The following is a 23,856-nucleotide window of genomic DNA, read 5'->3' on the forward strand; positions in this document are numbered from 1 at the left end:
AGACTGGGCGATTAAGTAAAACAGAAACAAAACAAAAAAAAACAAAACATCACCGAACCGGGTTCGGCTGGGCCCGAACAATTGACAGTTGGTTGCATTTCCCACCGCACTTAATTAGCAGTTAATGATGCCTGATTAACACGCATTATGACTCCGGCCAGTACAGCCCAATAGAACGGCGGCGGCGGGCCCACCTGTCGGATGTGTAATCGATGCTTTAGGCGCTTGGATTACAAAATAATCACGAGGCAGACACGACCGACAGCCGGCCTAAAAGTATGCAGAAGGAAACGACCAGGCGGAAAAAGTGAAATTGCTGTGGAAATACAAAAAAAAAAAATAAAATACAACGTATGGGGGACCGGTTGTTAATGCTCTTAAGATGTTATTCGACTAGCCGATACCCTGGCTGGAAGCTGGTTGGAATATGCAACATAACTAGATTCAATCTGTTGAGCTACTTCTTTGCGATTTATCTTTAAATTTCCATGTAATGTTGGGCATGCCAAAAATGGAATAAATATACATCTACTTATCGCTACACTGTCCACTGTCCCATTTGAATCTAACCCTCTGGCCGAGCTCACTCTATAAATCGGATGTAAAAACAGATGAGTACCCCAAACCCAGGATGTACACCCCGGACTGCGGCGACAGGCTTACGGCTTTAAAGCGAAAATGCGAAATCGAAGAGGCAGCGTCCGCAGCAGGATTGGGTGGAGCAGGATTCAGCGCATGGATGTGGGGGGGGCATGGATGGGTCGAAAATTGACAGTATCAACGTAATTATATCGCCAGTTGGAAACCAAAAACAACAACAACAACAACAAAAAAAAAGGGGGAGTATGAAAAAGGGAAAAACGAAAAACCAAACAGCCAGCAAACGTTCGTGGGGAGGGGGGTGGGAGGGCTGGGCAGCCTCTGAAATATGCAAACGTTGACTGCCTTCATTTATTTTTACTGTTACTGCATATTGGGCGACATCGAACGCCAGAGCAAGAGAGAGTAAGAGAGAGAGAGAGAGAGAGGGGGGCACGAGCAAGAGGCGCGAAAATAATCGTTATCCTGGACAGGTGGGTCCGGGCCGACGCGTCGTCGCTGGATGCCAGCAGTTGCACTTCATTTGCAGCATTAATTTGTCGCCCGTTGATTTATCTGGGCGAAATGCATATACTCGTACTCCCCAACTCGTACATACACCCGGATGGGTGGGCTATATGCTATACCGAATGCTGCGAATGAATTTATGAGCTGGGGCGAACGTGCAGGCCCATCGAACGTCGAAAAATGTCGAAAATCGATTGTTAAGCGTTTGTCAGCCACAGCTTGAAGTTGGTCATGTCAAAGCGCTCTGCCAACGGTGGGACTCCTCAAACCGAACAATCGAACAATGCTCCAGCTCCAGCTGCGAGTGTGACTGTGACTGTGACTCTGGCCCGGAGGTAGTTGAATGCATTTTGAATATTTATTAAATCACCTTTTTTTGCACCAATAATGCAAAATAGTTATGCAAATGGTGCGATGGTGCGGCGTCGGCTCTGAATGCGAAATGGATCCGATTGAAGCGTGTGCCGCTACAGTCCACAAAACATGAACAAATAGTGATTCAATTCGACTGGACACAGACACAGACAGAAACAGAAACAGAAACAGAGACAGAGAGCTCGCAGCTGGGTCAGCTCTAAGCCTTGTCTGGAGGTCGTTGAACCTTAGTTTATCTTTGCTGATCTGAAGGTGCTAATTAGTGAAAGGAGTCGAATCATCTGCAAAGCAAAATTGCCTAGAGAAACAAGTTCCTCAGCTTGTAAATCAATTTAAATTAGAGCTCGTTCTTATCTAATCCGCTAGAACAATAGACTGCACCACTAGTTTCGAAGTTGCGTACACGAATTAAAGTCTTGGCAATGATTTCAAACTAAATTGAAGCCATTTCCGTCAGTCACAACATGCAAAAGGGGCGGGTAGGGGATATATCTGTATCTGTATCTGTGTCTGTATGCTTGTTGTGGCATGCAGTGGCATTTTGCAGGATCGTTATTTCTATTCGCTTCAATTTTTCAGCCAACCCCCGGATCCGCTCGGATTCGCCACGTTGGCGCGCTGGCCTGGCCCTCTTCTGCATGTCAACTATTAACAGTCAAACAACTAAATTACGTATACGCAGCGTTGCATGACCAAAATGGCTTTTGCGGCTCCAATTGGGTGTGTGTATGTGTGTGTGTGTGTGTGTGTCTGCTATTTGTTCAAAATACATTTGCAGTTTCAGTTTATTGACGCTACGAAAATAATGGAATTGTCAAAATAAAAGGGGTTAAGTGCTTGTTTGCATAGCTTTTTGACATTTTCCGCCCCATCCCACCATTTTTGTTGGTTGTATTTTTTTGTTCTTATTTTATTATGTTTTTTTTTGCTTTTATTTTTTGCTCTTACGAAAAACAGAAATTCAACAGAAGCAGAAATTAAATCACAAAACGGCAAGCGACGCCCAAGTGTCTCCAGCTGATTTTTGTGTTGGGCACCAGCCAGGCACCAGCCAGCGGCATCCCGAAAAAGTTGTTCATTAGCCATTTGTGTAATTAAAAGAGCGAAAGCGACGAGCGCCCAAGTGTTGTCCTTCACATGCATTCTGCATGGAGAGAGAGACAGAGAGAGGGAACCTTTTACCACCCACTCAAAGTATGACCCCGTCCTCTCTCTCTCTCTCTGTTCGTCCGTCTGGCTAATTTGTTTTCCGCGTCGTGACACATGGCGTCCGTCTAGCTGGCGTCATGTTCAACTTTTGACCCGATCGAAACGAGTGGCTCTCCACCATCCACCCTCCCTTTCCCCTCACCCTCCATTCACCAGACTGTGCTCCCATCTAATTAAAGCCATAGGCCGCAGTAGTCTCGGCCACCTTATCATGGCTAACCAAGCAGATTAATAACAGCCGCTTAAACTTGCCATTCGGTCGGTCGGTAGGCTGCTGTGCCAGAAGCGGAAAGTGGCTGCGACCAGTCGACCAGTTTTTATTTGGTTAGTTTTTGTTTCATATTTGATTTTTGTTTGTTTTTGGCTCATTTTTGGTGGTAGTTCAATTCGATACACTAACGCATAAATTGTTTATGCAAATGATATTTAAATTAAAGCACTGACAAAATCAAACAAGTACAAAGAGCGATGGACGAGTTGGGTTTTGCAGACTTTTGAAGACGCTACAGGGGAACAGCAGCTAATGCAGTTGATATAGTATAAAATATACACATATATGCATTAAATATGCAGTTGAAATGTGAGAAATGTGAGGCCAGAGAGCAGATTCAATAGCGTAAAATTCCAACTCCAATGGGAATCAAGGTGGCTGCACATGTAGCGTAGGGTGCCATTGATGGGGGCTTATACGAGTAGTGTTGGCTCGTAAAATTCTGGTTTCTGGCATATTAAGAGACTATGCGATACGCACTTCTTCAGCCGTACTATCTTCACGTCCAGCCGTCGCTTCTGCACCGCGCCCAGTCGCCATAGTCGCCATATAAATAGAGCCCCAGCGGGCCGTCAAAGGCATACTAGTAGCGTCACCGTTCCAAGTAACACACCTCAAAATGGTGAGTAGAGAGGAGGATGTCCCAAGGCGAATGGACACTTAATTTTTTGGGATTTTTCGCCATAGAAACTGCTCGCCGTTGTCCTCGCCGTCCTGGCCGTTGCCCATGCCGATGTCTCCCATCTGTCTGGCTACAACTACGCCCCCGTGAGCATCCCCGCTCCGGCCCCGGCCCCAGCTAAGATTGCCCCCGCAACAGTGCCCGTGAGCAGCTACCTGCCCCCCGCACAGGCGCCAGCCCCCATCCAGATTGAGGTTCCCGCCCCAGCCCCTGCTCCAGTGGCTCCCGTGAAGGTTGCCCCTGCACCAGTCAACCAGTACATTCCCCCCGCACCACCAGCACCCATCCAGATTGAGGTGCCTGCCCCAGCTCCAGTCCCCGTGTCCATTCCCGTTCCCGCTCCCGTCAACCAGTACATTCCCCCTGCACCCGTCAAGGCTGCTCCCGCTCCCATCCTGGCTCCAGCCCCAGTCCTGGCTCCCCAGCCCGTCCTCGAGGAGATCGAGCCCCTTGCCGCCGATGGCTACCGCTACAAGACCGTGCGTCGTCGTGTGATCCGTCGTCGTTACTAGAGTGGAGCCCCAACTAATCGCGCTCCAACTCCACCGGGAGCACAAGAAGTAATTGAATAAAAGAAACGAATTTACGATATAAAAGAAATGATTGTTGTTTGGCAAAGGTATAGGTATAGGTGGGGATCTACATATAGGATGGATGTCTCAGGGAGTCCCTGCATACAGATTCGACGAAAGGTTTTAGCAGTGGAAGGGGTAATTGGCTCGCAGGTAACCCATGGAAAACATAGCAATTTAAATTAAATTGTGACAAAGAGATCGATAGTAATTGTTAAATAATTTCCGTAGAAGTTCAAGGATGGCTACGAAATTATATGATAAGTCCAATGGATTTGAAGCTTGATTAAGATAAATAAACATGAGAAAGTTACGTATCATAAATGTACCTACACACAAATACATATGTTCACCGATAGAAAAAATCCCTGAAATTTTAATATTTTCACTTAGTATTTAATATTTATGACATTGATTTTCACTTTCACTTTTTTCACTAACATTTTGATATTAATATGAAAATATTTAAATTTAATATATCATATAATTGAAAATATTTAAATTTAATATATTTCATATTTAAATTTAATATGCTTCATATTTAAATTTAATATGTTTAATATTTAAATCTAATATGTTTCAATTTTAATTTAAAAATATTTTATGCTTAAATTTAATATGTTTCATATTTATATTGAGTATATTTCATTTTTGAACTAATTGGTTATTATTTTGCCTACGCGGACTACATTTCAATGTAGTACTATGTTTGTATTTAAAAATCGCATTTTAAATTCAAATATGATTGTAGCTATTTTTACTATGCCTTTTTTCTATCAGTGTATATATTTGTACATATGTATGTATATATGTATGTATACTAAGGAACTGTTCTTAGCCTACATCACACAGAAATACTGACTACATCATCCCCAGGCATATTATTCTATGTTCAGCTCTCGAATATCTTTGAAACAAAATAAATATTCAATGCAAAAAAAAATTAACTGATTTATATGCCAGATATTCCGCAAAGCTAGTCTGAGCTGGTCTAAGCAATTAATTAGACCGCCAAGACACCGCCAAGATCAGCATAATATAATCTGTGCAAATTGAAATTAATTTTGGCTTAGACACGAAACGACGCCATAGGCTGGGTCTGGGCCTGGGCCTGGCTTATACAATTTGGCGATTTTTCAGTCCGCACGGGCAAGCAGAGACACGAATGAAGCACCAAAACAAAGCAGAAACATAAGCTAATGCGAGTGCGTGTGACCCACGAACATCAATCAATTAGAAAAGATAAAAACGAAATAAAACAAAACGAAACGAAAAATGAAAAAACAAAATTCAATAATTTTTCAGCATTCAAATGGAAATCATCGAATGGTTTGTTTGATCTAATTAAAGAAGCTTTTTGTTGTCTTTTCGGAAACAAGCAGCACAGGCACAAGAAAAACGAATCGAGTTGGCCAAAGTCAAAGCAATTTTGGAATGCATTGTCTTAGACCGAAAACTGAAGCTGAAACTGAAACCGAAAACCGAAAAGCCGTCAAACCACCTTGGCATTGGTGGGTCGCTGTCGTAGCAGCCGTAGTTTTTGGTTATCTTCCGACTATGGATTTGACATGGCAGCTGAGGGCACTGAGAGCGACTGAGATGGAGACGAAGACTAAGACAAAACAAGACCACAACCAAGACCAAGACCCCCAGATATTGTGAGGGCATCGTGCAATTAATTTTGCTGCGGTTGACCCCAAACAGCCAAAACAATGAGCTATAAAAACCGGCGGCACGCATGTGGTACAGCAGCACAAATCAACTTGTGATCCAAGCAGCAACAAGCCAAGTTCCCATCGAAGATGGTAGGTCTCCGCAAGACAACGCAGGACAAGCCCCGCCACATCCTCGCTACATCCACATCCGCTTTATCCGCTTTATCCACTTTATCCACTTCTAGAAATTCCTGATCATTGCCGTCGCCTTCCTGGCCTGCGCCTACGCCGATGTCTCGGAGCTGGGTGCCTCTGGCTACGATTATCCTCAGCCCGCTCCTGTGAAGTCCTACATCCCTCCTCCACCACCACCCCCACCACCGGCGCCCAAGAACACCTATATTCCTCCGCCGGCGGCCCCGGCCAAGGCCTACATCCCTCCTCCACCACCACCACCGCCACCAGCACCCAAGAACACCTATATCCCCCCTCCGGCAGCAGCTCCTGCCCCAGCGCCCGTTGAGAGCTACATTCCCCCCGCAGCACCAGCACCCGCCTACATCCCACCCGCACCCGTCCAGGCCGAGGAGCCCATCCAGGAGTACGAGCAGCCCGCCCAGGACGGATACCGCTACAAGACCGTGCGCCGTCGTGTCTTCCGTCACCGCAACTAAGGCCCCCGGACAGGATCCCCCACAACTGTTAAATAATGTGATAGGCCACAGCAAAGGCAAAGGCAAACCCACCTTTGCCGTGGAATCTGTTGATGTTTTGTTTGAAGATGGAACTCGATTCGAAGGAGTGTAAATAAACGATGAAAAGCAACAGCTAAATGGACTTATTTGACAAGTAGGCGACGCTTGAGTACAGCATATACTCGTGTGTGTAGCAAAACATCATGACGTTCAGGGCAGGGAATAAACACACTGACTGACCCATCTATAGGATGATCGGCAATCCCTCGCAAGCATTGCCGATAAACCCAGTGCCAATTGTAACCCAATGGGCTTTAGATTATTTAACAGAGGACCGCGAAGATGATCATCGCCAGAGGAGGAAATGCTGCGGCTGTTTGGGGTCAATTCTACGCTGGATTCCGGTGATCTTCATGGGCGCCATTCTAGTCTATTCGTACTATGTGTATGTGTGGCACTTGTGCCTGCAGAAAATGACAAATTATATCGTCATGGGTGTCCTCCTGCTCTGGTATCACTTGCTGCTGGTGATGTTCCTTTGGACCTACTGGAGGAGCATTTGGACGAGGGTCGTGCCCATTCCGGATGAGTGGAGCATACCGGACGCCGACTGGCGCCGACTGCAGCGAGCCGACGGCCTGGTGGAGAGGCGGCGCATACTGGTGGCCGTCGCTGGCAGTTTGCCCATCAGCATGTGCGATCAGAACGGCGTCGTGCGGTACTGTGCGTACTGCCGGATCATCAAGCCGGATCGCGCACACCACTGCAGGACCTGTCAGCGGTGCATCCTCAAGATGGACCACCACTGCCCCTGGGTGAACAACTGTGTGCACTTCCACAACTACAAGTTCTTCGTGCTGTTCCTGTTCTACTCCTCGCTCTACTGCCTGGACATCCTAGTCACCCTGCTGCACCACCTCCACCATGAGTGGGGATTCGACTTTGACAATGTGACCATGGACTCGCTGCTGACCATGGTCCCCTTGGTCTTTGCCATGATATTCAGCAGCGCCGCGCTGATAATGCTCGGCATCCATATCTACTTTGTGCTCGTGAACCGCACCACCATGGAGTCGGCCCATTCTCCCATATTCTGTGTGGCCGGCCGCACCAGGAAAAACTTCAGCCTGGGCCGCTGTGCCAATTTCTGCGAGGTATTTGGCTACAGATGGTACCTGTGGCCGCTGCCCATCTACAGCAGCTGCGGCAATGGCCTCACCTTTCCCATATTCAATAATCGGGATGGATCTGTTAGTTCTACGGGTGTGTAGTCAAACGAGAGAAATGAGCAATGGAATATGCGAAAATACTCGTATCTATTAAAGCAAAATGCTCTGCCACGAGTGTTGTACTTCCAACACAACAACAAGGGAAACGGAATGCTCCATCAACATCTTAATTTACGATTCATTGGCAGCAAGTGCATCTGCCACAACTGCAATGCAGTCCCGCTGAGTGGCCACCATCGATAAATCCTCCTCCACATGCTGCGCATTCCTTTGGGGTGCAATTTCCACACAGTTCACAGTCGTTTATAAAACGCTTAACATTCGTGACATATTTCGCATTTGGCTGGGCGACGGGCACAGAAATTTATAGACTTTATCCATTAGGAAAACAATTACGAGTGCAAACAATGGCCAGCGTCCACTATAGCGGAGCGGGGCGGGATGGGAAAGCAGGACTCCCTGGCCAGAGGCACAGCCATAAGCATTGAGCATATGTTGAGATTGTCGCGCTGCCAGTTCATTGTCCTGCCGGAGGAACCAGAGTCTGTGTGGTGTGGTGTGGTGTGTTGTGAGGAGAGGAAAAACTTTATATATTTTCTTATTATTCTGCCACAGAATATGCGGCGAGTGGACACGCGATGCTAGGGATGCTAGGGAGGTGGCATGGCGTTGGCGTTGGCGTTGGCGACTTCTTGACTGCTGCAACACAAATCCAATTACCTTCAAAATAATAAACTTATGTACATACCAAAAAGGAAGGAATGCCATCCCGGTCCCAGCCCCCTGCACGCACATTTTGCCTTATCAACTGTTGATAGACTCCATGGGGAATTTTCCGTATGTCACGACAAAGAAGATGACGGCAATGGGAGCTGCGCTGAGCTGTCTGGTGTCGGTCGGCATTTTCTTTCGCATTTCTTCTATTTTTTTGTTGTTTTTTTTTTGTATCCTGAGAGAGACAGAGAGAAGAAGTCAGAGGGCTGCAGACCAGGCACCGCTGGCTGATTTTCACAGCTTGTTTGCAGCTCATTATTCGCCTTTTGGCCCGGTCCAGGGCGGGCCACATACTTTTTGCCACTTGCATGTCATCAGCATAAAGTGAGTGCAAAATATGTGAACCCAAGTCGACTCGACTAGACTCGACTCGAGGACTCCTCTCCTCTCTCCACTCCACTCCACTCCACTCCGAGGCGCAACGGAAATTCGCTTTGGAGCGCAGAGTCAACATCAATTGGCCAAATGACTTGTAAGGAGTAAAGGGAGCGTGTGGCGAGTAGGGGTGTGTGGTGTGCGGTGTGTGGGTTGTGGGCTGGTTCTGTCCTAGCCAAGTTTATTGAATTCGCATATTTTCCCATTTTGCAATATGGGCAAACATTTTTTTCCATTTCGCCATCTTTTGTTTTCCGTGCCGCCACACCACCCCGCCCAGCCCGTTCCGCCCACTGTTTGATTTTGTAATCGTAGATTTGTTTGCTTTGGCCCCAGACCTCAATCGGAGCTGGGTGGGACGGAGGAACAGCTCATTGAATGTTTCAGCAATTTTTGGCCAAGTCAAATTGGTCTAGTCGTTGGTTTGACCTTTTTACTGCCAGTCGGATGGGGTTGGCCGGAATGCCTGTGTGGCCAGGACATGTGTTTGGCCTTGGGCGGTTTGTTTAGGATTTTCTGTGGTCCACTGGTACTAGTACGGGTACAGGGTGTGGGTTGAAGAGGGTTTTGCTGGCTGTGGAAAATGCGCTTGAACGACGACTTTGACATTGGAAATTGAACTGGGCCGATGGGAACCTGTTGATAAAGAGAAACTGCCTGTTATCGTGGGGACACTACAAAATATCCGCAAACTGTGACTGTTGTTTCGGAATCTTCAATGTGGTATTTCAGCTCCATTACCATAATAGAAGTTCCTTTAGTCACTCTCCTTTAACACTCATAAATTTCAGTTATTGTTACTTTATTTTCCTGTTCTATAAACTTTGATGATTACCAAAGTAAATGCAAGACAACAAACATATCTTTTCAATGACGAATTTTACTATCAAAGTGTGGATTGTGTGGATGGCAGTCAATCCGACACTCAAGTCAACAACAAAATCTTAGGAAGAACCAACAATGAGGGTCTCAATCGGAATCCCCTGCCGACTTAGGCCCGGTGACGGAAGACGCGACGGCGCACGGTCTTGTAACGGTATCCGTCCTGGGCGGGCTGCTCGTACTCCTCGATCACGGACTGCTCGGCCTGGACGGGTGCGGGTGGGATGTACTCGGGTGCTGGGGGTGCGGGCGGAATGTAGGTCTCCACTGGAGCGGGAGCGGGCAGCTCTGGCTGCTGGTAGTCGTATCCGGACAGCTCCGAGACATCGGCAAAGGCGCAGGCCAGGAAGGCAACGGCAATGATCAGGAATTTCTATGATTTAACCCAACAATTAGAGTATCTATTTGAATGATGATGGGAGAGTGATGTTCAACCTACCATGATTGCTGGCTGTGGTTTGTGCGACGATCAACGGAAGATGTGTTGTGCTGTGGAATCGATCAGCATCCGCGGCTTTTATACGGCTCATCTGAGCGCCAGCGGCAACGGAAGCAACATTACCATTATCCATTTGCCGAAAATGACTTTGAACTTGATCTGCGATCGCTCTGTCAAGAGTTGATGGATGCCTCTGCCTCCAAGACAAGTCCAAGACCAAGAGCAAGACCAAAACTCACATGTCGGTCGGTTGGCCCAACCGGTTGGCCCAGCTTTTCTAATGCACAATGCTGTGGTTCGTGGCTCGTGGGCAGATCGGCAGATTGAGGGAGAAATATGATCACGTTTCGGTCTGGCTTTTGTTCACCCAATGCATTGGCTGTCGTCCCATTGTCTGCGAGTGGGGCCCATCGATGTTGGTCTCTAGAGGTCATCGCATGCGCTTCCATTTAGAGTTTTGTGATTTTGAGTTTGAGTTTGTTTTGGCTTCACAACATTTGTATTTTGACTTTTGGCTTTTGTTTTCTCGGCTCAAGTGGTGTGGGGCGCAGCCCTTTAATTGATTTGCTTGTTGAGCGCGGCCTTGGGGCTCGGCCCCCGCATGGGAAAGACATGGCGCTGCTTGATTAAAACCAAATTTAATTTGCATTTCAGTTTTGTGGCTCTGTCTTCTGACGCTTGTTTATTGCCGGTCCTAACCCCAATTATAAAACTCGAACGGGAACGGGAACCGCAATTGGAGTTCTGGAGTTGTTGTCGAAAGGGGAATTACTGGCACAGTGGTAGGAATAAGGAAGTTTCAGTGTATATTTCATGTTTTAAGTGGTGGCAGGGAATTTAAATGTTTACTTTAAATTTCCAAAATATATTCATGTTATATTTTTATTTCGAATATCTTGCAGGAGCTTCCCCGTTATTTTCCCTTGTTCAGAAAATGTATTTGCTGCGGCTACTGTTTCGTTGTTTTCCATTTCCTTTACTATTCCCATTTCGATCTGGCTGCACTCCCCTCCCCAGCCATAGTTTCACTTCATTTCTGTCTTATTTTTATTTTCACAATTTTCATTTCGTTTCTCTGACTTCCACTGTCTTTCCACTACCGTTTTGCTTTTGCAGCTCTTGATAATATTGCAAATAATTTTCTTTTTTATGTTGATTATTTTTTGGACAGCCTCCCCACTTCCCATTTCCCACTCCCAGCAGCATCTCGCGCAGACACCTGAGGACTGAGGAGTACCTGCCCGACTCTCCCTTTACGGCATTTTTATTAACTTCATTTTCATTTGGGCCGCGCTGCCTTCACGAGCTCATCATATTTTAATGTGGAAGGGATTCGGCGGCGGCGGCGGCTGCGTCGTCTTCCGGCTTTTCTTTCTGCCCTGTTCTATGTTTCAAATTATTCTCGAGAGATTTGCAGTTCGTGATTTTAGCGGGCACTTTTATTGGAAGGAGTTCTGCTCCACCCCCCCTTCATCACGTCGAAAGGGGGGTTGAAAAAGTATCCACCAGAATGGCAGCTGTTGTTGAGGCATTCCCCGATTGCAATTGCAGCTCTGGCTTTTAATTACCGCGCTTAAGCCGGTATTAACTCTGGCCTAAGCCTTTTTTAATTTGCCCCATTCCCATACTCCATAGCCCATCCGCCAGTCCCGAGGGCTGTCGTAATTGAATTAGGAACCAGGAGACAATGCAGCGTCGCTGAACCTTTCACGCTGTTATCCCTGATAATTAATTTAGACGCCATTGTCCAGTGCAGTCCCCAACTCCAGGCGTTGGCAAATCCTTTGCTATTTCACGTCACGTGCCACATTCTTCTCGTTTTGTTGTGTTTTTTTCTTCTTTTTTTTATTTTTTGTCCATAAATTGCCCGGACCCACAAAGTTGTCCAACAGAATGCCCCTTACCGAAAAAGAGGAAAAGGAAACACCCATTTTTATGAAGAAAAAATGAAGCGGCAGTTCTGACAACGCACGTCCATCGAAAGAGGACTAGGGCTAGGACGAGGTCCAGGGGTCCAGGGGCCAGGCGGCAGGTCATGTGGCTTGCATATGGAACTACAATAGACAGGTACAAGATGCACACGTAGCACGCGCCGCTGGAGTCAGTCGCAAGAAGCGAAATATGGAATCACCTTTTTTTTTGCAAGAATTGAGTTTGCAGCTTACTCTCTCTCTCAGTCTCTCTGACAGAGTGGGGCACAGTGGCAGCCAGCAACAGCACCGACCATAATTAAATGTCAAAAATGACGCTACGTGCGGAGCAAGCAAATCAGCTCAGCCTCAGAGCACCGACCGACGAGTGTCGGAGCAAAGGTTCAGTCCATGAGACGTTCTTTCCACTCAAAACTGGGCAAGAATGCATGCAACTTTATCAGAATTAGGCAAAACAATGAGTTTTTAAAGAAATCGAACCAAAAAGTCATCCCAAGAGTCTTTAAAAAATTGCTGCATACTTTTTGGACCATGTACTCTGGTTTCCATTCCGACCACGAATCTAAAGGTCGACGGTTCAAATCCCGCCTGGATCAAGCTAAAATTAAAGCTATTTTTTCTCCTTTTTTTCCAGTTTTCCACTCAAAGTCTTGACTTTTTCGTAACTTTTTTGATATCAATTTATTATTTCTATTATCAAAAAACTCCCATTTGTAATCGCTTAATTTAGTGCCACAAACTTTTGCACAAAACGGAATAAAAAATTACCCAGAGCTCTACGAAAAAAAAAAACCAGCACTAAAAGTAATTTGGCGCAGTTGTCCCTTCCCCACAGCAAAACTCTTGGAAAAGTGGCAGGAACTATTTAAAGTTTCTCTTTGGCTGCTTTTCGTCCAATATGTATCGTACTTTTTATTGCCATTCTCTATTATTTGCTGCCCCTCCCCACCCATCCCTTCGGTTGTTGCATATGCATATTACGCCCCGGAGGCACAAGAGTACATCCCGCAGTACCTACCCCCCCAGTACAAGAGCAGACAACACAACAGCAACGGCTCCGGGAGGATGGTTATGAAAAAGTACTTAACGTGCACAAAACTTATGTGCCAAGAGATTTTATTTTTTCTTATACTACTCTCGGGTAAAAGTTGCAACGACATGCCAATTTTTCAAAAGCATGGGGATCGGGGAAAGGTGCTCCGAGGGAGATACACAGAAAATGCTGGTTCTTAGCAAGCTCATAAAATATTGCCAATAATGTGTAGTTGTAGCGGTGTAGTGCGCTTTTCCCAAAATAAGAAGTTCACACAAAGAATAACGCTTTTTTTTTGCATCAAAGTTTTAATGCACTCTTGGAAGCATTTCCCAAACTCAAAATCTAAAGAGTTTGAATGAAAAGTCTTATTCAGACTTTACAGATTTAATTTTGTCAAATGTATTTTTTAAAAAGGGTAACACCACTCAGAATTCGTTCTATCCGTTTTACCGAGCGATCATCGAAGCTCTGCGCCCCGAACGACACGGACACCGAAGTGCCGCACCAGAAAGGGCGCTGGGCAAAACCTCACGCTGCCGAATAGGACGATTTAACTCATCAACGCGGGTGTGTTTGGCTTTCTATTTGTGCGAAAGTAAGTGAAGACTGACTACAGAAATGATCCTGTGAAGTATAGTCTTAACTTTTACATCCATAACCTGTGGATCTTCACCCGCCGCCAGCTAGAACCAGTTGGGAATTACAATAGCACCAGCAACGAAAACGAATAAACGACACGTGGTGATTACTATGTGATGTTGCTAGGGGCTGACTTATTGTGCGTGCGACCTCAGCGTTCTAAGATCAATGCAGATCAGTTCGCTATTTAGACTCTTGAAAGAGATTGAAAAATCAAATAAAATAGAAATTCAACAAAAAGAGATTGTCACTTGGCAGCGGTGGGATTCGAACCCACGCCTCCGAGGAGACTGGTGCCTTAAACCAGCGCCTTAGACCGCTCGGCCACGCTACCATATTTTGAACATGCGCCAAATGGCTGGTAAGACAGAACAAACCTTTTTGCAGTTCTGATTGTTGGATTTAATTAAAATCTTAGACGTGGAAACTTTATTTCCTTTATGTTCTGAATGCTTAAATACATTCTTTTGTTTCTAGTTATTTCTTGTCCGGTTGTGCCTAAACTATTTTCCCGTTTTGTGGTGTCGACGAAACTATTTGTCGAGTCATTCATTAAGATTTTCCCTCGTTGCTGCCTGGCATATTAAGTGGACATCTCATCTACCTAGGAGCCAAGCCGTTTGGAATGTGCCTATTGTTCAACAACAGTCCTTGGTATTTCAATTTGTCAATTGTTTGAAGTTTAATTTGATTTGGACATGGCCATGCCAGACCTAGCCCCATTCCCAGCATTCCTGATAATGCCCACAATTAACTCCATTAGCGTTTCCACCTGGTGTTGTCCGTGTTCGCCTGGGTTGTACGTGATTTTTTGCTTTTTACCTGCTACGGTCTTCTGGCATGGAGATTGAACAATTTCACAATTACTCGTATTTCCAGGCCGAGCGAACGCCTTAAATTTGTATAAATTCACGTGTGGCAAATATTTTCTATGCTGACGCGGCGTCTGACTTTTTGCTCCCTTTCGGTGGCATTTTAATGAAACCGCAAATGCTGCTGTGCTCCTGCCTCTCTGGGGTTTTCCCAGTCCTTGGAGCACCCTTTGGCCAACCGCAGACTTTGTTTTTGTTTTCCCTGTCGTACCGTGCAAAGATTTTTATTGCAATTTTCTAATTTCATTGCGGATGTTTTGTACCGTCGGAGTCTTCTCCTTTTTCTAGATACCCAACTCCTGCTCGAGCACCCTGCCACCGGCTTCAGTTTATGGCTTGCAGCAGCAGGGCGTCGGCAAATTGTTGCTGCGGTTGCATGTGTGGATGGAATGGGCGTCCAACCGCCTGTCACGCATAAATTCGCATTTTCATTTGAATTTTAAACGCATTTCTAAGCTGACGCCGCTGTCTAAGCGAAAATGCTGACAGTTTTGCAAAATATAATAAACATTTTAATGCAGCAGCCAGCAGCAAAGATGGCAATGGCAGAAGGCTTGCGTCAGAAATTGATTCCGTTTGATTGCCATTTTCTATCTTCCCAAATGAGCGCATTTATATGCGTCACAGGGTGGTTGGAAAAATAAAATCAAGGTGTTGCCGCTGACTCGCGGCGTTCGTACAAATAGTGGAACAACTTGGATACAAAATCGAATCGTGTGAGTACACATCTATCTGCTGAACGAAATAATGCTCGGCCAGCTGCCACAAGTTCTTCACACGCATTTGTCATTAAAGCAGAATATGGTAGCGTGGCCGAGCGGTCTAAGGCGCTGGTTTAAGGCACCAGTCTCCTCGGAGGCGTGGGTTCGAATCCCACCGCTGCCAAGTGACAATCTCTTTTTGTTGAATTTATATTTTATTTGATTTTTCAATCTCTTTCAAGAGTCTAAATAGCGAACCGATCAGCATTGATCTTAGAACGCTGAGGTCGCACGCACAATAAGTCAGTCCCTAGCAACAGCACATAGTAATCACCAAGTGTCGTTTATTCGTTTTCGTTGCTGGTGCTATTGTAATTCCCAACTGGTTCTAGCTGGCGGCGGGTGAAGATCCACAGGTTATGGATGTAAAAGTTAAGACTATACTTCACAGGATCATTTCTGTAGTCAGTCTTCACTTACTTTCGCACAAATAGAAAGCCAAACACACCCGCGTTGATGAGTTAAATCGTCCTATTCGGCAGCGTGAGGTTTTGCCCAGCGCCCTTTTTGGTGCGGCACTTCGGTGTCCGTGTCGTTCGGGGCGCAGAGCTTCGATGATCGCTCGGTAAAACGGATAGAACGAATTCTGAGTGGTGTTACCCTTTTTAAAAAATACATTTGACAAAATCATATTACAATGAGAATCCAAGTGCTGGAATTATTACTTCGGCCTTGTCGTTGTGTGTTTCCAACTTTTCCCCAGGCAATGTTTTTTGTTGTTCTACTTTGTAAAGCAATTAAAACAACACTTGAGATTGAGAGAGTGGCAAGCGCCCTTCTGCCGGGCGCGCGCTGTTTGTTGCCAGTTTGAAGTGTTTTTGTTGCACGTTGACAGTCACCGTCAGTCCGTTAATGGGTGGGTGGGTCGTCCATATTTCGCCCCCCATCTATCTGCATTATAAAACATTTGAGTGAGAAGCAGATTTTGGTTTTTTGTCGCCGCTCTCTCGAGGGCGCTTCGTGCTCAAGACGACGAAAAAAACTGAAAATTTGTAATAAAATGTTTGCTAATGGGCGGAGGAAGTGGAGTGAGTGAAGTCCTTCCACTAATTACTTAGCGCTGCTCATGAATGACCCTCGAGCGAGGGCGTGATTTTTGGCTTAATTCAGTGTTGGAACCATCTCAATTAGTAGAGATGATGACTACTTGGAAATGCTTGGAGAGTTAGTGCCCTGGAAGAACTTTAGTTGTGAAGTGGGTTCCACCCCCCACCACCACCCAACCATGTGGTGCATAAATATTTGAGAAACTTTAATGCTGCACGCAACAACAATTAAGTGGTGCCTAGTTGTGTCCACCTGTCCCACTTGGGCTGACTCGGGCGGCGGCTTCCTGTGACTTGCTGTAGTCAAACACGACACAACACGTACTGGAAATTTATTTAAGCAATGCAAAGCAAATTCTAGAGTACCAGCTATGGTACAGTGCGTTTCAGAGCTCTAAAGCGGCATACAAATATTTATCATAGCAGCATCCGTTTTCCCTTCCACAACATATACCTTTGCCACGCACTGTATTTCCCCGCTCAGTCCTCCCTGGAATTGTCGTATTTTTTGAGTGCTTACATAAAAATACATTTGAAATGCGGTTAAGTGAGGTCGCTAAAGGATAGTGAAGTGGTGGCGGTGGGGCCGAAAGGAGCAAGCACAGCAGGAGACAGCAGTTTCACCTAGGGGCCAAAAACTGACATCATCATCATCTGTGGGCCAATCGATGATGATGCTGTTGCTGCTGCTGATGCTGATGCCGATGCCAATGCGGCTGATGCTGTAATTGATGTCTTTGCGACATGTTCTCCCAAAGTGTTTACGTTGAGAATTACCCATGTGTCGTCTGTGTGAGCAACGGAGCGATGGAGCGAGGATTGGCGCGCAGGACACGCCCACAGCTAGTTGACAGCCTGCCGTTTACGTGCACTTAATGAAATGTGCCCCAAAATGGAAGCACGTACCGGGCATCTATTTAATGAGCCCTGCAAGAGGTTTTCCCGAGAATGGGGCCCGAAAATGGCGGAAACGGCAGGGGGGAAGGAACGGCCCCCTTTCCAACCGAAAAATGGGCTGGGAAGTGCTCATGAAATTTTTAAATGTCGCAGCTGAAATTCAATTTAATTTGTTGCCAGCTCGTTGGAGTCGGTGGCCCGGCTGCACAGAGCTGCATTATTCAATGGCACTCACACGTAAGCTGCTCAAAGACCCGCATCCTAAGCCTGCTCTGCCGCCTAGTCCCCAGGCCCCATCCCCCCGAACACCAACCCAGCCCAAAACTCCTTTTGCGGCTGGGAGTAACCGCAGTTTAAAATTCATGTGAGCTTTTCAACAATTTCAGCCCCCTCCCCACCACACACAGACACTCACATGGAGAGCACAACAAAATGCGATTAAATGTGTGGAAAATTCTCGACTCCTGCTCTTATTCCTTTTCCTGTTTGTTGCTGCTGCTGCTGCTGCTGCTCCTCTGTGGTCCGCAAGGATAAGCCACAACGGGTTAAAGGCAACGTCTTGTTTGCACATGTGTTGCTGGGGGCAGACCCCCACCCGCACCGCCCCACACCCATTCGGAAGTCATGGAAAGTAGAGCCCTGGGGCTCCGCCCCACACAGATGCCGAAGGTGCAAAAATGCGTTGAACATAACATGCTAATTCCTGGCGCCTGCAGCTTCAATCTTTCACCTGGCCAGGGGCATTCACACCCTGCCACACACATATCCAGTCCCAGTCCCACTCCCACGATGTGCTTCTGATCCTTTGGAGCGACTCCTTCGGGTTGTAATATGAGCGTATTGTGTGCCATTTGATGGTGAAGTGTTGCCCCCTTGGACTGAGTATTATCATTTTGACCAGAAGTTCGCAATGCTGCCGCTCGGCGAGCTGCTTACGGCAGGAAGTTGAAACGACCCATCCCAAAAGGACATTAAACTGCCATTGGTACGTACGACTGGTCGGCAAGGGTATTTCCACATTCGACTGCCTTTCTTTAAACTTTTCTACCTGGTTCTCCCTCCCATTTGCTTTTGTGTCAGGTGGCTTTTTGTTTTTGTTTTTTTTTTTTTGCTTGTTGGCAAAAGTTTTGTGGCTGCAGACATGCGTCAAAAGAGAAGACAGAAAAGACGCAACGAGATACTTTTTTGACTTGGTTTTAACCAAGGAAAATTCCACTAAAAATAAATCCCAAGAACTGAACGATTCCGGTGCTAGTTCCATTGGATCGACAGCGATCGCCCAGCCCTGCGTGTGAGAGAGAGCTTTGGCAAGCTTTTGCTCTCTCTCTCTCTCTCCCCACGTGCCATCAGCTGGCTGGCGCTCCAGATTAGTTTGTTTTTTTTGGCAGCATGGAGAACAACAGCAAGAACGGCACCATAAAGACCTTCAAATACAAGCCACTGGTGCGCATTGGGATTGCTGTCCTGGTGCTGCACACCGTCTGCTGGGTGGGATGGAATGCGGTGAATCGATCAGCGGAGTCCAGCAATGCGGCGGCGGCCACAGCCGCTGCCCAACATGAACGCTTGCGGGCAGCCATCGAGCAGAAGTGACCTGTGACGTAACCTAAATGCCAAACAAAACTCTTGATAAATGTGAATTGATATGTGATGATAACAGTAAACAAGAAGAACAATTAACAGAAAGAAAAAAAATTGTTGAATTTGCGTTGAGAGACAAACAAATTGCCAGAAGCTTTTCCGCTCTCGATCTCTGTGGCAGCAAAGCTGTCCACAACAAAAGCTTTTGGCCGCACACAAAAGCTTCTTAAGAGCCGAACTCTGTGTGTGTTTTCTAAACTTGGCTTAGTACCTCAGCTCTGGAGGCCGAGACCAGTGTATTCTACTTAGAAAAGGGATTCTGATACTTCGAAATGCTATCGAAGTGGCTGCTGATCTTTGGATTTCTGCTGATGAGCTGGCAGTGGGCGCAAACCATGCCCAGCCGCAACAGCGGGCAAGTTCCAGCACCGCCACCCGCCCAAAACGGGCAAAACCCGTCAGTGCAGAGCATCTTTGACCTGCCGCCCAACTGCAAGCCCGGCGAGGTGGCCACTGGTCCCCATCACAGATGTCGCCACCAGGCCTGACGTTGTTAAAGTGTCCCAGCCGATCGACAAATCTAAAGTACTTAATTATAGCAAATGAGTCTGCTAGCAGCTACCACAGCTGCGGAATGTACGCGTCAGACAAGTACTTACCAACCAGATGGAGACGTGCTCAAAACTCTGTTTTCTAGCTGCTTCTAAAATAAAAGCGAGTGTGCCCATAAATATTAAACAGTCGCTGTTCGCTGTGCCGTAAAAAGTAATAATAGTTTAATAAATTCAATTGTACAGTGAGAAAGAAATTCCCTTGCAGTTCTATCAATTCTGATTTAACCGGTTTTATAATTTATAATCATAATATTAAAGTACAATATGGGCAGTTCCGCCAAAAGGTCCACCAGGCCAAAAATCATAAAAAGTCAATAAAAACCGATTTCCATATAATTTTGTCCGGGTATTTTTTTCTAAATTTATTGAAAGGTAACTAATTTACTTTATTCACATATAATTTCATTAACTTTCATCCTAAAACCTATGAAAATAAGCAAAAGTTCACGTTTTTGGTATTTTCTGGTATTTTTATAGACATGTTTTCTTTTACTATTATCTCCTAGGAAGAAGATGATTCTTGATAAAAGTTTGTCCTTAAAGTCTTTTTAACATATTAAACTACCTAAAATCATTATCAGAACATTGGTCCAACCTCGGCTAACAGTATATTTTTAGGCTTTTATAATCGCGGAATTTGGTAACGTCACGCCAGTAACGTTCGCCAGATGCCTCCGCGGATTTTTAACAAAAAAACAGGAAAAGTTTTTACATTTAATAAGTTTGAAAATTAACTCTCAATACTTCATTTATTAGCACAAAAAATGTTATACAGATAGCCCTATCCAATTCGCAGAGTTTTGCCATTTTGTACCCCAACCTCGAAAACCACTTCTGTTTTATGTAACGCACTTTTAGGTCATACTTTGGCTTATATCTTTAAAACCGTACGCTCGATTATTTCCATTTTTCTGGTGAATATAGGTCCAACCAAATTATATTCAACGAGGATAATCTTTTTTCCAAATTTCAGCTTTTTGACTATTTTTTTCAACATTCTGTCGTACGAATGTAACGTAACGCCAGATAGGAACTGCCCATATGTACAATTTTATTGTTGAATTTTTGTACCCTTCACTGAGGTAAGACCCAATTGTTTGGGTTGTAAATGTTTTCTATTCTGAATCACAAAAAAACATCTGTGAAAAAAAACGAAGCGAAGAGGATGGCCCCTGCCCATTGGGAAGCGACAAAAGGTGTTTTTCGACCGAGAACTCATTCAAAGCTCGTGCTAATGCTCATGCTCATGCTCATCTGGAGAGAGCTTCAGACACTGCGAAGCTGATTAGCTTAGCTGCTGTGTCTAAGCACGGTTTAGTACCGCAGATCTGAAGCCCGAGGACGGTAATACTCGTGCCATAGTTGTGCCATAGTTGTCTGACGTTCGAAAATGCTATCAAGATTGCTGCTGATCTTTGGGCTGCTGATGCTGAGTTGGCAGTGGGGCCAGACCATGCCCAGGCACGAGCATACCACACACAAAGCCGTCCACGAGCATACCACACACAAGGCCGTCCACGAGCATGCCACACACAAGGCCGTCCACGAGCATACCACGGCCAGACACATCCAGGAGCATACTACACGCAAAACCATCCTCGGACGTCTTACGCAAAAGTCCAGCCGCGGGCAAACAACGACGACACCCAGCAGTGTGCAGGCCACGCCCACACCCATCAACGAGCCCATTCCGGGCAACTTTTCGGGCATTAGTACGGTGAGCCTGTTCGACCTGCCACCCAACTGCAAGCCCGGACATGTGGCAACAGGTCCCAATCAGCGTTGCCGCCTCGAGGTCTGAGCAAATGCAACGGAATCAACGAAAATTTCTGCCCGCTGCAGGAGGTACTGAGTCTGATGTGTTTATTTAGCTGACGAATACGTGCCTTAAACTTTGTTTTTTTACCTCAATGTTAAATATACTATGTACAACACGTGTTAATCCTAGTAGTTGATCGAGCTGCCGGCCCTTAGGCTGGCCTCCTGCATCGCCCAACGAAGATGTAGTAACCTTTGGGGCATCTGGCCAAGGCTGGGCGGACTGTGCAGAGAAGCCACAGGAATGCCAATGAAATCAGCAGCATTTTTCCACTGACGAGCTTCATTTTTGGTCTGCTACACACGGCGCCAGCGATCTATATTCGAAATTCGAATCCAGTGAGTGCTAGACTAGCTGCTCACAGAATGCGTAGTTTCTTTTAAATAGACGACCTGAGGGTGCAGCTCTTATCTGGAGCACATCACTCCAGGGTACAGTAGACAGCTGGCAGTGGACAGCGGGGGCTTGTGTGCAACGTACTCGTTGGGGAATTATGACACTGATCGCCAGCGTGGCTTCACTCGAATGTGCTCCCCTTTAAATTGACAAACGATACTGATATTGTTGTATCATTTTCACTGGGTTCCGTAGCGTACCGTTCCGTTCCAGGTATTGGTAATTGATTACATTGCTAATCTCAATCTCATGACGCACTTGATGTTCCTGTGTTCCTGAAACCCCCCCTTCGCCAACCCATTGAAGGGCCTCAAATTTCAATGTTTTTCTCCTTGATTAGATAGCGATCTTATCGGCACTATGAGCAACCGAGTGTACTCTCATTTTCCCTATCTGTTATTTCGATTACTGGTAATTGAGCCGAATTTATTGTGAAAGAGGAAAACTTGATGATGCATTAATGGAAATAAATGGTGACTGGGCTTTAGGCCGCTTTGCGGCAACGTCCCGCCATCAGAACGGTGCCGTCCGTGCAAATGGGATCCGTATTGAAGAGATTGCGCTGGCCAACGGACATCGGTACGGCTTCCGACTTGGGATCCCTGTAGCCGCCTCCTTCTTTCAGGCTGGGCGACAGAAAGTCGTGCGTGTTGAAAATATCCTTCAGCGCATCGTCGCCATCATCAGTTCGGGCTGAGGCACCTCCTGGAAGGGGCTGAATGGTGCTACCAACCCCCTGACCGGGCTGCTGTTGACCTTGACCTGGTCGCGGCTGGAGCGTGTTGGGTGTCTGGAAGTTGAACTCGGAGAAATCTTCGTTGTCGGTGCCTGGACGAGGTTGGATGGGATTGGCAGTGCCGCCGATGCCTGGCTGCTGGAAACCCGCTGCTGGCCCTGGCCCTGGCCTGGACGAGGCTGGATAGGATTGCCCCCAACGTTGGGCTGCTGGAAGCCCTGGTCCTGATTTGACAGAGTATTGCCAGAGCTGTCTGGCTGTTCTGGTTGTTTGGCAACCGGCTGACGGAATCCTCCTTCACCTGGCTGCTGGAATCCTCCTTGTGCCTGTCCTGGCTGCTGGAATCCTCCTTGTCCCTGTCCAGGCTGCTGGAATCCTCCTTGTCCCTGTCCTGGCTGCTGGAATCCTCCTTGTGCCTGTCCTGGCTGCTGGAATCCTCCTTGTCCTAGTCCTGGCTGCTGGAATCCTCCTTGTCCCTGTCCTGGCTGCTGGAATCCTCCTTGTCCCTGTCCTGGCTGCTGGAATCCTCCTTGTCCCTGTCCTGGCTGCTGGAATCCTCCTTGACCCTGTCCCGGCTGACGAAATCCTCCTTGTCCCTGTCCATGCCGGTGAAATCCTCCTTGTCCTAGTCCTGGCCGCTGGAAACCTTCTTGACCTTGTCCCTGCTGACGAAATCCTCCTTGACCTTGACCCTGGAAACCACCTGGCTGTTGGAATCCAGACTGTCCTCTGTCGAAGTCCCCACCAGGCTGTCGCCCAGGGAAGTGGCTTCCGGGCTGCTGTCCGCGGAACCCACCGCCAGGCTGTTGGTTATAGGGATCAAAGTGGGGCGGATACCGTGCACCTAGACCGGGCTGAGTCTGTGGTAGGCTGAGGCTTCCACCAAATCCTGGGTGTGGGTGTGGCGGTGCTGCAGGCGGCGGCCCATATCCTCCAGAGTATCCCGGACCAGATCCATGGCCACGCATATTATGGTGATGTTGGTGCCTGGAAAACACGTCAAAAGTTTTGCTAGCAACAGACTGACAGACTGTCTGTGGGATGACCTACCGTTTGGAGTGTCCATAGCCGCCCTCGCCGCTCTCCACGTAATAGGGATTCTGGGGACGGGCGCTGGCCAAGTGCGCACATAGCACGATGAGCCCCAGACCCAGACCCAGACACAGTCCCAGCGATAAGTGTTTGGAAAACATTCTCGAATCGAGCCCGAGTCCTCCCTCTTGTGTGGAAAAGTCAAATGAGACTGATGATCGCTCTTCGACT

General features: G+C 46.8%; 7 protein-coding genes and 4 non-coding genes across 11 annotated transcripts; 7 read left to right on the top strand and 4 right to left on the bottom strand.

Moving 5' to 3' along the window:
- Positions 1 to 1,946: 1,946 nt before the first annotated feature.
- Positions 1,947 to 4,156, top strand: LOC111080241 (skin secretory protein xP2-like). Its single transcript, XM_041593193.1, has 2 exons — positions 1,947 to 1,961; positions 3,650 to 4,156. Exons 1-2 carry the CDS (start codon positions 1,947 to 1,949, stop codon positions 4,154 to 4,156), a joined length of 522 nt encoding a protein of 173 aa, XP_041449127.1.
- A 138-nt stretch (positions 4,157 to 4,294) lies between these two features.
- LOC111080224 (leucine-rich repeat extensin-like protein 3) lies at positions 4,295 to 6,545 on the top strand. Its single transcript, XM_022375708.2, has 2 exons — positions 4,295 to 4,354; positions 6,117 to 6,545. Exons 1-2 carry the CDS (start codon positions 4,295 to 4,297, stop codon positions 6,543 to 6,545), a joined length of 489 nt encoding a protein of 162 aa, XP_022231400.2.
- Positions 6,546 to 6,753: 208 nt separating this feature from the next.
- On the top strand, positions 6,754 to 8,494 carry LOC111080234 (palmitoyltransferase ZDHHC15B). The gene has a single exon (XM_022375720.2). The coding sequence runs from the start codon at positions 6,818 to 6,820 to the stop codon at positions 7,835 to 7,837; it is 1,020 nt and encodes a 339-aa protein (XP_022231412.2). The 5' UTR covers positions 6,754 to 6,817; the 3' UTR covers positions 7,838 to 8,494.
- Positions 8,495 to 9,787: 1,293 nt separating this feature from the next.
- Positions 9,788 to 10,476, bottom strand: LOC111080235. The gene is made up of 2 exons (XM_022375721.2): positions 10,266 to 10,476; positions 9,788 to 10,199 (listed from the first exon to the last, which is right to left on the bottom strand). Exons 1-2 carry the CDS (start codon positions 10,266 to 10,268, stop codon positions 9,936 to 9,938), a joined length of 267 nt encoding a protein of 88 aa, XP_022231413.2. The 5' UTR covers positions 10,269 to 10,476; the 3' UTR covers positions 9,788 to 9,935.
- A 3,176-nt stretch (positions 10,477 to 13,652) lies between these two features.
- Positions 13,653 to 13,873, bottom strand: LOC121404178. The gene has a single exon (XR_005967787.1). It is a non-coding gene; the product is annotated as a small nucleolar RNA U3 (small nucleolar RNA).
- Positions 13,874 to 14,123: 250 nt separating this feature from the next.
- Positions 14,124 to 14,205, bottom strand: Trnal-aag. The gene has a single exon. It is a non-coding gene; the product is annotated as a tRNA-Leu (tRNA).
- A 1,341-nt stretch (positions 14,206 to 15,546) lies between these two features.
- Positions 15,547 to 15,628, top strand: Trnal-aag. Its single transcript has one exon. It is a non-coding gene; the product is annotated as a tRNA-Leu (tRNA).
- Positions 15,629 to 15,878: 250 nt separating this feature from the next.
- On the top strand, positions 15,879 to 16,099 carry LOC121404170. The gene has a single exon (XR_005967779.1). It is a non-coding gene; the product is annotated as a small nucleolar RNA U3 (small nucleolar RNA).
- A 2,462-nt stretch (positions 16,100 to 18,561) lies between these two features.
- On the top strand, positions 18,562 to 19,041 carry LOC111080233. Its single transcript, XM_022375719.2, has one exon. The coding sequence runs from the start codon at positions 18,837 to 18,839 to the stop codon at positions 19,038 to 19,040; it is 204 nt and encodes a 67-aa protein (XP_022231411.2). The 5' UTR covers positions 18,562 to 18,836; the 3' UTR covers position 19,041.
- Positions 19,042 to 19,360: 319 nt separating this feature from the next.
- LOC111080232 lies at positions 19,361 to 19,947 on the top strand. Its single transcript, XM_022375718.2, has one exon. It carries the CDS (start codon positions 19,361 to 19,363, stop codon positions 19,574 to 19,576), a length of 216 nt encoding a protein of 71 aa, XP_022231410.2. The 3' UTR covers positions 19,577 to 19,947.
- Positions 19,948 to 22,266: 2,319 nt separating this feature from the next.
- LOC111080226 (glutenin, high molecular weight subunit DX5) lies at positions 22,267 to 23,849 on the bottom strand. Its single transcript, XM_041592950.1, has 3 exons — positions 23,644 to 23,849; positions 22,895 to 23,580; positions 22,267 to 22,751 (listed from the first exon to the last, which is right to left on the bottom strand). Exons 1-3 carry the CDS (start codon positions 23,784 to 23,786, stop codon positions 22,342 to 22,344), a joined length of 1,239 nt encoding a protein of 412 aa, XP_041448884.1. The 5' UTR covers positions 23,787 to 23,849; the 3' UTR covers positions 22,267 to 22,341.
- Positions 23,850 to 23,856: the final 7 nt, after the last annotated feature.

This window comes from Drosophila obscura, unplaced genomic scaffold (genome assembly GCF_018151105.1).
Source record: "Drosophila obscura isolate BZ-5 IFL unplaced genomic scaffold, ASM1815110v1 contig_186, whole genome shotgun sequence".
In the NCBI taxonomy this organism is placed as follows: Eukaryota; Metazoa; Arthropoda; class Insecta; order Diptera; family Drosophilidae; genus Drosophila; species Drosophila obscura.